A 16,603-nucleotide genomic window follows, 5' to 3' on the forward strand; every position below is an offset into this window, starting at 1 on the left:
TTCTAATGACCTTAGTGGCTCTCTTCTTGTCCCATTTATAATATTCCTCACTTTGTCCCTATGAATCTTTCATGGTTCTGCTATGACCCTTATTGTTCACCCATAAACTCCTCCCCACCCCCATAATCTCTCACTTGTCTCCTCTAAGACCTTCTTTGAGCAACTATGAACTCCAAGTCCTCTCCTTGTCCACTCATAGCCTCTTCTCTGTCCCCTAATAAAGACTCCCCCGTTCCTCCTAACACCTTCTCTCTACCCCTGAAATCAGCTTCATGACCCTGCGAACTCCCTGTACACTTAAGACAGCAGCCTTCCTGTTCTCCTAGACCCGTGCTCCCTTTAAATACTTAACACCCTGTCATCCCCTTATGAAACACTCTTTGTCCCCTCATTCCCCTCAACCCATGCTAGCTCTCTTCCTCCCACCCTGTCCCCTCGTAAATTTCCTCACTGCCCCCTCAAACACCCCCATTAGGGCATCTGGATCTGGCTACATGGAGCCTCTCCTTCACTCCAAACCGCCAGGGATTGCCATGGTGACCACGCAGGCCCCGCCTCTTATCCTGTATCTTCTCCTATTGGCTGATTGGAAGTTGCATGTTGGGGTGGGGAAGCCAATACGAGCCTGGCGGCTGATTGGTCTAATGCAGTGAGGGTCTTTCCTAATCTCTCAGGTGATTGATCAATTCTGGGAGTTATTTTTACTGCAGTTTAGTTTTGAGGGTTATTTTTGTGTATCCGATACAAGCCCTTAGTCAGATATGTAATTTGCAATTGTTATGTTTGGGTCTTTAATTTATCTTTTTATTTTCTGTCATTGGCAGAGCAAAAGTTTTTAATATTGTTAGAGTATTATTTTTTTTTTCTTTTAGGGACGTGCTTTTGGTATTATGTTTAAGAACTCTTTGCCTAACCCGGTGTCAGAAATATTTTCTCCTGTTTTCTTCTAAATGTTTGATAGATTTACATTATATATTTGATTGTTAATTTGTGACATGTCTTATTTTCTAATATAAGCATCTGAGGTGGTATGTTTCCTTCTAAGCAGTGCTTTAGCTGCATCCACATTTTTTTTTTTTTTTTTTTTGCGGTACGCGGGCCTCTCACTGTTGTGGCCTCTCCTGTTGCGGAGCACAGGCTCCGGACGCGCAGGCTCAGCGGCCATGGCTCAGGGGCCTAGCTGCTCCGCGGCATGTGGGATCTTCTCGGACCGGGGCACGAACCTGTGTCCCCTGCATCGGCAGGCAGACTCTCAACCACTGCGCCACGAGGGAAGCCCTGCATCCACATATTTTGATATGTTCTATACTTCATTTTTGATCAGTTAAAATCATTTTCTAATTTCCCTGGTTTCATGAATTATTTTGACTTGCATGATTTATTTACCAAATGTTTGGAGATTTTCCTGTTATCTTTTTGTCATTTATTTCTAGATTACTTTTATTATGGTCAGCACATTAGTTTTCTATTTCTGTGTGACAAATACACATATACTTAGTGGCTTAAAACAACAGCCATATATTGGTTCACAGTTCCGAGGGTGAGAAATCCAGGAACAGTGTGCCCGAGTTCCCTGCACAGGTTCTCACAAGGCTGAAATCAATGTGTTTGCTGAAATGTGTTCTCATCTGGAGCTCTGGATACTCTTCCAAGCTCACGTGGCAGAATTCAATTCCATGTGGTTTGGGGAGTGAGGCCATTCTCCTTTCCTTGCTGGCTAGCTGCCAGGATCTATTCTCAGTTTCTAGAGTACACCCGCATTCCTTGCCCTGTGGTCCTGTGCATCTTCAAAGCCGTGGACAGAGAATCTCCCTCAAAATCACTCCCATACTTTGTGTCTGACTTCCTCTGTCTCTGACCTCTAGACCTTGTTTATTTTTTTTTAATATTTATTTATTTATTTTTGGTTGCACCGGGTCTTAGTTGCAGTACACAGGATCTTTGTTGCAGCATGTAGAATCTTTTAGTTACGGCATGTGAACTCTTAGTTGTGGCATGCATGTGGGATCTAGTTCCCCAACCAGGGATCAAACCCGGGCCCCTGCATTGGGAGCGCAGAGTCTTACCCACTGGACCACCAGGGAAGTCCCTAGACCCACGTTTAAATGCCTCATCATGTGTTTAGTTTAAGCCCACCCAGATAATCTTCCTTTCTTAAGGTCAGCTGCACCATATAATCACAGGAGTGATATCCCATCATATTCATAATCTTAGAGATTATATAGGATTGTACACCAGGGGCAGGATTTTTTTTGTGTTTGGGTGGTGGGCACATTAGAGTTCTGCGTACCAGAGTCAGATAATATGATTCGCTTTATATGATTTAAATTCTTTGAATTTGTTAAAGTTAGTTTTATGATCAAGGTTATGGTCTGTCTTTCTAAAAATTTAAAATAGATTTTAAAACAATTTTAAAGCCTACTTTCCAGTTACAGTTATTACAAAATATTGGGTATATTCCCTGTGTTGTACAATACATCCTTGAGCCTATCTTACACCCAATAGTTTGTACCTGCCCTCATGACCTAAGCACTTCTCAAAGGCTCTACATCTAAGTTCCATTACATCGGGGATTATGCTTCAAACATGTGAATTTTGGAAAGACACAAACATTCAATCCATAGCAAACCATCTCAAATTAATGATGTCAGCTTCCACTTTGAGTATCTGGAAAAAGAAGAGCAAATTACAATAAAACTAAGCAGAAGAGTCTTTTCAACAAATGGTGCTGGGAAAACTGGATATCCACATGCAGAAGAATAAAGTTGGATTCTTATCTTACACCATACACCAGAGTTAACTCAAACTGGATCAAAGCCCTAAAAATAAGATCTAAAACCATAAAATTCTTAGAGGGAAACATCGGGAAAAGCTTCATGGCATTGGATTTGGCAATGATTTTTTGGATATGACAACAAAAACATAGGCAACAAAAGTAAAAATACATAAAATGGACTACATCAAAATTAAAAACTTCTGTGCATCATAGGACATAACAGTGAAAAGGCAACCTATGATGGAATGGGAGAAAATGGTTGCCAATCATATATCTGATAAGGGGCTAATATCCAGAATATATAAAAACTCTACTACTCATAAAAACAAAATAATCTGATTAAAAAATGGGCAAAGGACTAGATATTTCTTCAAAGAAGATATGCAAAAGGCCAATAAGCATATGAAAATGTGCTCAACATCATCATGTCATTCCCTAATGCAAAATCAAAACCACAATGAGATATCACCTCACACCCATCAGGATGACTAGTATCAAAAGCCCCCAGAAAATAACAAGTGAAGACAAGGTAGTGCAGAAATTGGACCCCCTGCGCACTGTTGGTAGGGAATGCAAAATGGTGCAGTTGCTATGGAAAACAGTATGGCAGTTCCTCAAAAATAAAAAGTTGAAAATTGAATTACCATATGATCCAACAGTTTCACTTCTGGTTATATATCCAAAAGAATTGAAAACACCCATGGCTTTTTTTTTGACTCTCATTTTTTATTTTTTTAAAAAAGACAGATTTAGGAATTTGTAAGAAATTACTAAGTTAGGTTTTTTAAAAAAATCTGTCAAGTACTACAGTAATGAAATAAATAAGATTTTTAAAATTATTTTATTTTATTTATTTTTGGCTGCATTGGGTCTTTGTTGCTGCGCGTGGGCTCTTCTCTAGTTGTGGCGACTGGGGGTTACTCTTCGTTGTGGTGCGCGGGCTTATTGCTGTGGCTTCTCTTGTGGAGAACGGGCTCTAGGCACACGGGCTTAAGTAGCTGTGGCATGCAGGCTCAGTAGTTGTGGCTCGCGGGCTCTAGAGCTCAGGCTTAGTAGTTGTGGCCCAGGGGCTTAGTTGCTCTGTGGCATGTGGGATCTTCCCAGACCAGGGCTCGAACCCGTGTCTCCTGCATTGGCAGGCGGATTCTTAACCACTGCGCCATCAGGGAAGCCCCCTCACAGTGGTTTTAACTTGCATTTCCCTAATGTCAAATGAGGTTGAATATCGTTTCCTGTGTTCGTATGCCTTCCTCATATTCTCTTTGGTGAAGTGTGTGTTCAAGTTTTTTTGCCCATTTCCCCCCAGCTTTATTGAGATATAATTGACATATAACACTGTGTAAGTTTAAAGTGTACAACCTGTTGATTTGATCACTTATATTTTGCAAAATGATTACCACTGGAGCATCAGCAAACACCTCCATCATGCTGCATAATTACCATTTCTTTTTTGTGCTGAGAACATTTAGATCTAATTTCAGAGCAATTTTCAGGTATATAACAGATATATATATATATATATATATATATATATATATATAAAACATATTATATTATAATAAAATAATAACATGTAATATAAATATAATATGTAATCTCCAGAGCTCATTCACCCTGTACCTGGAAGTCTATACCCTTTGAAGGCTCAGCTCGTCAGTAAATCTGCTGACGGAGGAGGGAGGAGGTGTGAAGCCTGGTGGTGCTAGCTGCCTCATTAGGTTTCACTGCTGTGGTTGGGGGTGGCAGCACAACTTGCTGCTAGACCCAGTTGACCCTCCTCTGGTTGGAGCACCTCCTGCTTCCACCGGACAGGGATGAAAGATCAGCTCTGCCAACACGACCCTGGTGGGAGGAGAATCAGAGCATTGCCTGGTTCTCCTGGGTTGGGGGTACAATAGCATCTCCCTGCTTGGTCCCACTGATGCGACCCTCCTGGGGGAAAAGATGTGTGTCCTAGTCAGCTCAGGCCACCATAACTAAATACCATAGACTGGGTGGCTTAAATGACAGAAATTTATTTTCTCACAGATCTGGAGACGGGAAGTCTGTCTTCATACTGCCAGCACAGTTGGGTTCTGGTGGGAGCTCTCTTCTTGGCTTGCAGACGGCCGCCTTCTCTCTCTGTCCTCATGTGGTAGAGAGAAAGGGAGCAAGCTCTCACTGTCTCTTCTTATAAGAGCACTAATCCCACCAGGATTACCCCACCCTCATGACCTCATCTAATCCTAATTACCTCCTAAAAGTCCTATCTCCAAATATAATCATACTAGGGGTTAGGGTTTCAACATATCAATTTTGTGGGGACACAATTCAGTCCATAGCAATGCTCAAACTCCCTACTCATCAGACAAATGCAAATTAAAGCAATAAGGAGCTACTGTATAATTTCTCACCCATCAAATTGGCAAAAATTCATAGGATTGATGATATTGCATGCTGACAAGAAGACAAAGAATGATCCTTTCAAACCCTGGGATTGGAAGTGCGACTTGGTGAGGCCTTTGCAGAAGTCATCATGGTATGATGACCACAAAGTCCTAATACTTCAACCCTGCAATCTTACTTCTTGGACTCTATTCTAGAGTAGTACTTGCTTACTTGCACAGAGAAGCACGTTCGTGGATGTTCTTGGCAGCATTGTTTGCGGCAGCCAAAAGATAGAAATCATCTTAATAACCAACTGGAGGGTCCTAGTAGTAAATTTTGTAATCCCTGACATGACCCACGAGGCAGTTATTAAAAAGAGGCAGTGAAAATCAGGGTATAGGTTATCTTTCGTGGAGAAGTAACTGGAAGAGGGCACGGGGGTCTTCTGGTCTGGGCCTTGTTTCAGGTGCAGGTTACAGGAGAATGCTGTTTGTGAAAGTTCATTGGTCTACACATATGATTGGGGCACTCTTAGGCACTTCCATAAAAATATTTTTAAAATAGGAGACTCAGTGTTCTCTTGGTTTAAATGAGACTCAGATTCTCAAACTCTTCGTTTAAATAAGAAATCTAGGTCTATCGTGGGTCCTTAGGGGGTATTTCTTGGGTGGGAGGAGTACTGGTTTTCTCTTTTCAAGAGCCATGCCTACAGTTTCCTTCTGACTCAAAGAAAATTCAAAAGCAGATCTCTTGTCCAGGAAATAAGGATGTCAGTTCAAGTATTGCTAAGTCACTTGAAATAAGTATTATTAAGATACTTGAAATAAGTTCGATGTCTCATCAAAACTGTAGACTGTATGAAGTTAAAAATCTCAATCACAGGACATGGTAATAATGTTGCAGTCTGAGTGTCTTAAAGCTTGCTAAGTTTTCTGGGGTTAGATGTAAATTTGCAAGACCAGTTCATGGTGTGGAACACAATCTGCTTTTCTGCAGCTACTTATTCTTTTGAGATTGTCCCTCTTATCCTGCTAAGAGTTCTTTCACCAGAGGGAAGAAGGGCCCACAGGTTCATGCCAGTCTGGAATCACACCCTCTTTTCCTCTAAAACCACAAGCCAAGGGTAGTATCAGCTAAAACCCAGTGGTATTAGCATCCATTGATGCTAATTACCTGAGCCAGTAATTACTATGGCTGTTAGTTTTCTAATGATGCATAACAAATTCCCACAAACTTAGTTATTAACTCAGAGTTCTGTAGGTCAGAATGGCTGGGCTCTCTGCTCACGATCTCACAAGGTTAAAATCAAGGTGTTGGCCTGCATTCTCATTTGGAGCTAGGACCCTCTTCCAAATGAATATGGTTATGGCAGAATTCAGATCCTTACTGCTGTAGAACTAAAGTCCCCATTTCCCTGCTGGCTTTCAGCTGGGAGCCACTCTCAGCTAGACGCTGCCTGCATTCCTTGCTATGTGGCCCTCTCCTACTTAGAGCCAGCCATGGAGAATCTCCCTTGCCTCTAATCTGCCTCATGCCTGGAATCTTCTTTGCCAGTAAAATCCAGTTCCTTTTAGGAGCTCACCTGATCAGGTTAGACCCTCTGAAGATATTCTCCCTATTTTAACATTAACTGACTGGGGACCTTAACTACATCTGCAAAATCCCTTCATGGCAGCCCACTGATTAGTACTTGAATGAGTAACTGGGAGCAGGTGTATGTACACCAGTGAGCAGGAATCTTGGGGCCATCTTAGATTCTGCCTACCACACTGGGGATTTCTCATTTCCATCATTCCATTGACATTTATTAAATGGCATTCTACTCTAAGAAAGACCTTCCCCATTTTCACTTTGTTTCTCTCTTATTTTTCTTTCTTTCTGTCAGTATGGACTAGAATTCTTTTTTAATTTAATATTTTATAATCTATTACTATTTTTCATTTCCCCTCCCTTTTGTTTGTAGGCCCCCTAGTTTTCTTACTAGTCTTGTCTAACTCCTTGTTCCCATAGCTCTTGGGAGGGGTCCCCGGTACTCGCTCCTGCCCTGTCTGCAGATAGGGGTCTGCAGGAAGGAGGAGGAGCCAGAATCCAACCTCATGGCTTGCAACCAATTCCTATCAGGGTGGACAGAGTCAATGTCCTGATAGAGGGTGGAGCACCCTCTGAGTCCTGGAGGAGCATTGTACAGTGGGACCACGCCCCCTCACACCGGCAACCAATCAGGACTTGCGCTGGTTTCTCCTCTGTGAAGTACTGGACTTCCACGGTTTGGGTCTTGGGATTCCAGATAGAACAAGGGGAGGTGTAGTGGGTTTGGCTCTCTGTTTTCAAGATACTTGGAGTCTTTTGGAGTGGAAAAGTTATGCCTCCGAAACCCGCTGCAGGCGCCCCACCCGCTCCAGGGGCCCCACTGGCTCCAGGTGCCCCACCTGATGAAGCTAAGCCACAAGGGTCTGTCCAGACACCAGAAGAACTGGCATTTCATGCCCCAGATTACTTGTGTATGACCATCATAGGCATACTTCTTTTCCCTCCCCTGGGACTACCAGCAGCCTTCTTCTGTCACAAGGTAACCCAGTGCCTAAACCTTGGCCCATCCTGTCCTCTACCTGCCCCCTTGCATCTGCTCCTGTCCTGGGATGTGGGTAGAGATTTTCCTTCAGTAACCGAAGGTCTCCAGCCATTACCCAAGGGTGTCACAAGGCTGGACTCAGAAACCCAAATCTAAAGCTCCCATTCCTACAGACCAAGGAGGCCAACAAGAACAGCGATTGGGAAGAGGCTTATATCAACTCAGGCCGAACTGGTTGGCTGGATGTATTTGCTATACTCATCGGTTTAGGCATCATTTATTACTATGCCCTATTTGTGTGAAGACCAGGCCCTGTAGCCAATGGGTTCACCCATCCCAACAGAACCCACCCACCAAGACACTAACCAGCCAAATCAGCCACCATGCAAGAAACCAACAGCTGAGACATCCCATAGCCAGGAAACCTACCAGCCAAGGAACTCAACATCCAAGCAACCCACTAGCCCAGGAACACCATATTACTTCATCCTCTTGGCCTCCAAATCTGTCATCATCCACCATGGGGATCCTCACTTTCATGCTCTAGATGCCCTAAGCTCCTTGATACTGGGCTGCTCTTTCAGAAAAGTATTTATTTAAACCAATAAAATTGAAGGGAATGTTCCAGCTTCTCCTGTGTGTGCGTGTGTGTGTTTCTGAGTCAGTGTCTGTGTTTCTCTAGGGCTATGTGTTTCCCAGATCATGTGAAAATCCGAATGACCTAATGGTAAAGCACAGAGACATAGAAATCAGACAGATGTAGGCTTACATCCCACCTCTGACACTTAGAAATTGTATATCCTTGAACAAGATAATTTTCTTGAACCTGCTTCCTTTGTAAAATGGACATAATTGCCAATGTGGAATGATATTTAGAAATTTGAATTAATGTTCTCTAGGTTCATTCAAGCTGGAATTCCAGGCTTCTAGTGTCTCAGAGCAGGGATAGGAAAACAGAAACCTCTTCCAGCTTTTGAGATTAAAAGTCAAACTCTTGGGGCTTCCCTGGTGGCACAGGGGTTGAGAGTCCGCCTGCCGATGCAGGGGACACGGGTTCGTGCCCCGGTCTGGGAAGATCCCACATGCCGCAGAGCGGCTGGGCCCACGAGCCATGGCCGCTGAGCCTGCGCGTCCGGAGCCTGTGCTCCGCAACAGTGAGAGGCCCGCGTACCGCAAAAAAAAAAAAAAAAAAAAAGTCAAACTCTTAAAGAAAGAAGGAAAGACCTCAAGAAATGAATAGTAGATTTGGCAGAAGAGCTGATCAAGACCACCTTTCCCCTAGTCCTGAAAGGGAAATGGCCCCCTATTCATGGAATAGGGGAAGTAGAGGAAGACTAGATGCCAGTATATCCATCAGAAGGCCCCTAATAGCCTGCATCTCAGGAAGGGGCAGGGTGTCAAAGACCCCAGATAACACCTGTATTCCTACTTCACATATAAACCCTAGAGAGGCTTTAAGATCTCAAAGAAAATATGCTGTATGGTGTGGAGGTTTAGGGAGAAATGGCATGACAGCCAAGTAGGATATCTCATGACCCAGCTTGGTGAGAAGGAGGTGAAGGCTATAGGAATGCCAAGTGCCAGAGTGACAAGGACTATCAGAGGGGAACTGGAGATAACACAGGAGCCATCCAGAATGAATGAAAACAGAGACAGGCTGATCCCATAGACAACACTCAGGGGTTCCTTCTGGGGCCCTAGCTTCACGGACAACCCCAACTTCAGCCCCAGAAACCTTAGACTTAGCAGGATTAAGTTTCTACAATCAAGAGGAATGGAAATTGTCAGTAGAAATTAAGTTGAATAGCTGTGGGAAAGACTGCTGACTCTTTCCCAATGTTCATCTCCTTTTCTTCCTGGGAGCACTACTCAGCCACATTTCCTAGGTTCTCCTGTGTGGCCATGAGACTGTCTTTGGCTTCACGGAATGTCATCACAAGCGATGTGTGCCACAAACAACCCTGGCCTTAACCCACCTCCCACAGGCGTTCCCCCATTTTCCTCCTACCCTAGTTGATTGGGCAAGTGATACCCACGGTGATTTGAAAGTCACATGTTGTAGAATGGAAGAGCTCCCATCAGCCTCGGTCCCTGAATCATTCTTAGGAGCAGTCACCCTTTCCCCCACTGCCTCCCACGATTGAGTGGAAAATAAACCATTAGGTTGTACCATGTCATGTATGGCCTGCCTATTTCTACAACTTAATCCACCCTAGCCAGTGCAGACGCAGGAAAATAGAGTTACATTTCTTAGACATCTGGGGTTACAGCTTTAAATTCATACCCAACAAGAGACCCATCTTGGAAGGTTTACAGAAAGTAATGAGTGAAAGGAAAGAACAAAAGTGCTAGTCTATGGTTAACCTTAACCTTAGCTGTTACAAAGCTGTTTCTATTACCTCCATGGCCCTGGGTATCTGCAGAGATTATACTTGTTCGTGGGATAATGCTCCGTGTTATGGGTGTGCCTGGAAAGGGGATTATATCTGCTTGTCTGCTGAGTTAGTGGGTCTGGAGGGTCAGCCAACCCTGTTGCTCCCCAGACCGGCCCAAGCTGGGCCTGTCACATTCGGCTGCAAAGCCATGTCAAGTCAGGATGGCCCACATCAGCATGAACAGCCAAATTCAAAAAAGTCACATTGTGCTCTAAGATTTAGAAAGCCAACCAGTCTTCTCTGCTTCAGCTCCCTGACTTCCCCCAACCTGTATTCCACTCTCAGGCATTCATCTGGTATTTACCACCATGTAAATATGAAACAAACCAAAAACTTATATTCTGATATCTTGAGATGTCATCAGTTGAATTACTATAATGTAACATGCAGATTTAACACCTACCCATTCTTCTCTCTCTCCCCTACTTCCCATAGAATGAGACTACAATTTTTAATTCAGCTTATAGGGCTTACATTTCATTATGCCTGTGTAAGTATGCTCCATTACTGGGCCTGGTGGTTTATGGTGATTACATACTCTGAACTAATTTTTGAGCTCAACAGCCGAGCAACACATCTCCCTGTACTCCTTCCAATTTTTCTCTTCCTTTTTTTCTTCCTCCTCCTTCTCCTCCAGTTTTTGCCCCTCCTCTCCCTCCTCTTCCTGCTTCTCCTCATCTTCCTCCTCCTCCGTCCTCTGTTCTATCTGCTCAGTTATCTATGTTCCCCGTCACAAACTGTTCCCAAACTCTCTCCAGAAGAACTCTGTAACTGCTCTCAACAGAATTCACCATGATCAAATAGGCCAGGTAATTTTTTATTCTCTTTTTACCTTGGACTGTTAAACCTGTTTATTTCCTAGTGGTTTTTTGGTTTTTGTTTTTGTTTTTTGGCTGTGTCACCCGGCAGTGCCTTGACATGCGGGATCTTAGTTCCCTGACCAGGGATGGAACCTGCACCCTCCTCCCCTGCATTGAGAGCACGGAGTGTTAACCTCTGGCCTGCCGAGGAAGTACCATGGGATTTTTTTTTTTATTTGCACAACTTTCACACAAATATATTCTCACAAAAAAATCAAGTAATAAAAAGAGTCTGAAGGAGAAGAGAAGTTCACTTTTATGGCTGGTCCTGGTATTAATTTCCCCCTCTCAAAGGTAATGGCTGATAATACTTCATTGTAACTCTTTCCAGTTACCTTTATATGCATTTCCATGTGCATACATATACAAACACATTGGTGCCACACGTCTTTTCTGCTTACCTCTAGGTCTTGAAAATACTTTCGTGTTAAAACTGAAGATTTTCAACACCAAATGCCCTGTATTCTACTTGTCAGTAATCCTCTTCTGGTCCATAGGATAAAAGGCCAGGTTCTCAGACCTGCCTTTTCTCCCTCAAGGATAGCTCATGGGATTCCAGCACTGGCATGAACCTGTGGGCCCTTCTTCCCTCTGGTGAAAGAACTCTTAGCAGGATAAGAGGGACAATCTCAAAAGAATAAGTAGCTGCAGAAAAGCAGATTGTGTTCCACACCATGAACTGGTCTTGCAAATTTACATCTAACCCCAGAAAACTTAGCAAGCTTTAAGACACTCAGACTGCAACATTATTACCATGTCCTGTGATTGAGATTTTTAACTTCATACAGTCTACAGTTTTGATGAGACATCGAACTTATTTCAAGTATCTTAATAATACTTATTTCAAGTGACTTAGCAATACTTGAACTGACATCCTTATTTCCTGGACAAGAGATCTGCTTTTGAATTTTCTTTGAGTCAGAAGGAAACTGTAGGCATGGCTCCTCTTTTCTCACGGATGTGTGAATTGAAAAGAGAAAACCAGTACTCCTCCCACCCAAGAAATACCCCCTAAGGACCCACGATAGACCTAGATTTCTTATTTAAACGAAGAGTTTGAGAATCTGAGTCTCATTTAAACCAAGAGAACACTGAGTCTCCTATTTTAAAAATATTTTTATGGAAGTGCCTAAGAGTGCCCCAATCATATGTGTAGACCAATGAACTTTCACAAACAGCATTCTCCTGTAACCTGCACCTGAAACAAGGCCCAGACCAGAAGACCCCCGTGCCCTCTTCCAGTTACTTCTCCACGAAAGATAACCTATACCCTGATTTTCACTGCCTCTTTTTAATAACTGCCTCGTGGGTCATGTCAGGGATTACAAAATTTACTACTAGGACCCTCCAGTTGGTTATTAAGATGATTTCTATCTTTTGGCTGCCGCAAACAATGCTGCCAAGAACATCCACGAACGTGCTTCTCTGTGCAAGTAAGCAAGTACTACTCTAGAATAGAGTCCAAGAAGTAAGATTACAAGCCCAGGCACAAGTAGGTAGCAAATAAATTCATATGGGATGAATTGGTAAATCCCACTCTTCACACTCAAGGAACCCACCTGCAGGTCAGACTGGGAAATAGCAGCCAGTTACAAAGGCCCACCCATTTTATATTTTGTGAACAATCTGTGGTCCAATTTGCTAAAAGAAAAGCAAGTATCTGAATTCTTCAAGCCAATCAGGAGATGGGGGAACACCCAGGAAATAGCCTCTGTATTCATTGAGCCAGTCAGAAACCCAGGCTAAAAGAAAAACCTTGAAACTCCTCTCCCCCATATGCTGAAGGGAATCACAATCACAGTGCTGAAAGGAAAGCAGACTCAGAGGCAGAGTGGATGATGGGAGAGGCCATGCCTTGGTGACATCATTCCCCCGTGGGTGGTTGGACCTGAAATGAGTTGGTTGGCTGACCAGGGACTGTGGGGATGTTAAAGGGGGTGAAAGAGGATTCCAGCAGGATAGGATGAGGCTTATGAGGGCACAAAGACAGGCGCTTAGGACCAGGGAGAATTACGGGGCATGAGGAGACAGGTGGGGGATGGCCAGGGGGTTGTGGGGCGACTGGGGTCTTGTTATGTAGACTAGATGGGGGTAAGGGGATGGGAGAAAGTTACCAGGAAAGGGAGGGGGTATGGGAACAGGGAGTTAAGGGCCACAGGGAATGTTAGGATGAGATGAGGAGGAGGTTATGGTGGACAGGGTGGGGATTTGTGGGTCAGAGAGAGGGTGATGTGTGGACAGGGACAGGGTTATGAGGTGGGGATTTGGGGGCCACACGGAGAGGATTATGGGATATGGAAGGGGGTATGTAGTACACAAAGATTATTGGCAGCTGCAAGGGGCCTAGAGGAAGGCAAGTAGGACATTATAGATGATTAGGGAGAGAGTTAAACGGTACAGGAGGGAGGTGATGGGACAGCAAGTGTTTTATGGATCCTGTGGTGCATCATCGCTGGGGCCCATGTGCCCCTTGCTGGTGAGCCAGGGTCAACTTCCCTCCTGACTGGTGGGGTCAGGTCAGCCCTCCCCATTCCTCAGGGTCTCGGCTGTCCCCCCTTGCTGTCTGCAGACCTTATGTGTGCTGGTCTCTCCCTTGCTGGCCTGAAGTGTAAGCTGCAGCTCCTTGAGCTCTGTAGGCCTCAGTAGGCCGTCTGGTGATGTCTGTGGACCATCCTGTGGAGACCTCCTGCCTGCGTCCATCGTGTCCCTCCTCTGCTGTTTCCCTTTCGGGATTCCAGCCCTCATTTTCTCTGTCAGAGTGAGGCAAAACCCCTTATCTCCCATCCCAGGGTTATCCCTCTCTCTCCTAACCCATTTCTCCCCCTTCCCCCTGTTCTCCCCAGAGCCCTACCTTCTCCCCATCCCTCTCCAGCCTCTCAGAGGGACAGCTCCCGATTTGTTCTCCCTTTTCTCCAGGAGCCTACCCTGCCCCTCTCACATTCCACCACTCTGCTTCTTCCCAGAACGCTGTTTTTATTTCACTGTGTCCTTTGTCTCCTTTCCCTCTTCCTGTTCCCCCTTCTCCTTGGGTCCTGTCCTGACTCTCCTCCCTACCCTGGCTCCGGTTTCTTCCTAAGGAAGCCCCCTCTGGCCTCCCTCAGCCCCACCCCAACCAAGAACCCCTCTCTTCCCTGGATCAACTCCCCCTACTACACCCAACTTCTGAGGCCACTCATCAGCCAGCCTCCCCCTCCCCCACAGAGCCAGGATGCCAACAGCTAGAGAGACAGAGTTAGGGCAGAGAGGAATTCTAACATGGGCTTGGCCACGGGCATCATGATTGTCATCCTGGGATGGCTGTTCATGTTCTTCACTTTCTCTACTCACTTTGCCTGGTGACAGATGTCTCCACAATCCAGGAGACCCTGAGGATGCCCTGGTCCCCTCTCCCTCAGTGTGCCAGCGACAGAGGGCCCTCCTTGCTCCTTGAAGACCCTTTGGACTCAGATGTCCATGTCCTAACTCTGTCCCTTGGACAAAGTCTCGAGGATAATAAATCATATAAGGAGATTTCTGCCTTCTGAGTGGTCCTTCTTTTTCTGTGTGTGTGAGTTCCCTCAGGGTTCATTCGATCATTCAGTAAACATCTACCAAGTACCTAGTGTGTGACAGGTACTCCTTTGGGACCAGGAATACTGCATTGAACAAGACAGGAAAGATTCCTGCCTCGCAGAATTGACATTATCCTGCAGAATACAAGGAAATAAACAAGACATAAGTAAATGAGATCATTTCCGGTATTGGTAAGCACTACAAAGGAAACAGAGTGATGTAACAGTAATCAGTGGTACTACTTAAGATCGGGATATGCTAAGATTTGTAGGATGGAAAGAAGCCTCCACATTGAAGATCTAGAGAAAGGAGTCCCAGCTAATGGAACAGCAAGTACAAAGGCTGTGAGGAGTTTAGCAGCAAGAGAGTGTCAGAAGGTGAGTTTGCAGAGAGGGCAGTAACCAGATGTTGCAGCATCTTGTAGACCATAGAAAGGTGTTTGAATTTTAAGTGTGAAGGAAAGGCATTGGAGGATTTAAACAAGGGAGTGACATCCTGTGGTCTGTATTTTTTTAAAGTCCACTCTAGCTGCTGAGTGGAAGGTGGATTGGGGCAGGGGTGCGGAGAGCGCAGAGTTGAAGCAAAGAGACAGCTGAGCAGCTGTCACAATTGTTCAGGGCTGGCTCAAGCCTGGAGTGGCTGTTAGCAGCAGGGAAAGGTTTGGAATAGGTCTTAAGGTTGGAAGTTTAGTAACGACCTCTAGGTCAACATTGCAGATTAAAAGCGTGCTAACTTTTCCTGCCTTCACTGTATCCCCCGGAAATGGAAGCAAATTTAGGTCGATCCTCCATATTACTTGGCTATTGGGTTTGTTTTTTTTTTTTACTGCCTTTTAATCTCCCCCTTTTTTCTCTTTTAATCTGCTGGGAGGGTTCCTCTATCTGACTTTCCAACTCAGCTGTATCCATCCTGCTTTTTATCCCATCTGTTTTGTTCTATATTCCAATTCTATTTTCATAGTTGTGTATTAACACTTGGTTTTCTAAGGATTTCTTATTTTTTTTCATTCTTGACCAAAACTTTAATTTACAACTTAATATACAATATGATGTCTGTAACTTCTTGAAATTCTCACCTGGCTCTTGGAAAGAGTTGAGTCTACACTTTCAGTCTTCATCATCAGGAAGGATACCTAATTCTTCATCCGTCCACTGGGAAGGATCTGGATATGGAAAGTGGCCCAGCGCGGCATCTGAGTCATGCCCAAAGCGCCAGAGAATCCAGAACCACATGGTTGCACTGAAGAACTCTGCCTTGATCACCTGGGATCTGGTCAGCTGGGGAAACTGTCTGTACTGGGGCTCGATATGCACACCTCCACCAGCATGACGGACTCCAGCGCCTCCAGCCGCCCGCGCGCGGCGGCCCCTGAAGAAGTGGCCTCCAACGCGCGCTAAAGGCTCTAGACGCATCAAAGCCGACATGCCAGCCCACGTTCGCTTAGCAATCCCCAGGCCGCACGGCCGCTTCCCGTCACTTCCTTTGGCGCCCCTCCCAGTGACGTCAGTCAGGATTTCTTATTTTTGATTCATGTTGCTAAGATATTCTTTTATCCTCTTAAGTGAACTGGCCAAGATTATTTCAAATTCCTAGTCCACTTTGTTCCAATAATTTGTCTTTGGGGATATATGTGTTAAGTTCTAAACTTTGGGAGTATTAGCTGGGTTTTCTAGTTGTGCCAGTAGAGGTGAATTTTAGGAGCCAGGAGATGGCTGAGCCCCAAGTGAGAGCCCTAGGCATGTTGACTCTTAGTTGCTGTCCCTCCACACAGCAGGCAGTCTCTCTAAATTGTAATTACAGCAAGTCCCCTACGTACGAACCTTCAAGTTGCGAACTTTGAAAGATGTGAACGTGTCCAGAGAAAAGACGAAGAGGGACAAGAGGAAGCAATAACTGAAGAACCGAAGAGATTCACGACTCAGGAAATGGCAAGGGGATTTTCTTTATTTGAGGAGGCACTGTTAGTTTTTGAGGCACAGGACCCAAACGTACAACAGTGCACGAAGGTTGCAGCAGCCGTTCAGAATGCAATCCAGTGCTA

The 16,603-nt window shown here is 44.7% G+C and overlaps 2 protein-coding genes across 3 annotated transcripts; one reads left to right on the top strand and one right to left on the bottom strand.

Annotated features, from left to right (window-relative positions):
- The first annotated feature begins 4,300 nt into the window (after positions 1-4,300).
- PMIS2 (PMIS2 transmembrane protein) lies at positions 4,301-8,916 on the top strand. 2 transcript variants are annotated; one of them, XM_089902370.1, is made up of 2 exons: positions 4,301-7,720; positions 7,858-8,916. In XM_089902370.1, the coding sequence occupies exons 1-2, from the start codon at positions 7,506-7,508 to the stop codon at positions 8,015-8,017; spliced, it is 375 nt and encodes a 124-aa protein (XP_089758496.1). In that variant the 5' UTR covers positions 4,301-7,505; the 3' UTR covers positions 8,018-8,916. The 2 variants fall into 2 exon arrangements, with proteins under 2 accessions (XP_089758496.1, XP_089758495.1); XM_089902369.1 differs by having other exon boundaries at positions 4,301-7,712; positions 7,889-8,916.
- Positions 8,917-15,551: 6,635 nt separating this feature from the next.
- On the bottom strand, positions 15,552-16,082 carry LOC111181221 (NADH dehydrogenase [ubiquinone] 1 beta subcomplex subunit 2, mitochondrial-like). Its single transcript, XM_022586471.3, has one exon. It carries the CDS (start codon positions 15,984-15,986, stop codon positions 15,669-15,671), a length of 318 nt encoding a protein of 105 aa, XP_022442179.1. The 5' UTR covers positions 15,987-16,082; the 3' UTR covers positions 15,552-15,668.
- Between the last annotated feature and the right edge of the window lie 521 nt (positions 16,083-16,603).

Source organism: Delphinapterus leucas, chromosome 20 (genome assembly GCF_059928025.1).
Source record: "Delphinapterus leucas isolate spDelLeu-1000000601 "Yukka" chromosome 20, BTC_Dleu_Yukka2, whole genome shotgun sequence".
Lineage (NCBI taxonomy): Eukaryota > Metazoa > Chordata > Mammalia > Artiodactyla > Monodontidae > Delphinapterus > Delphinapterus leucas.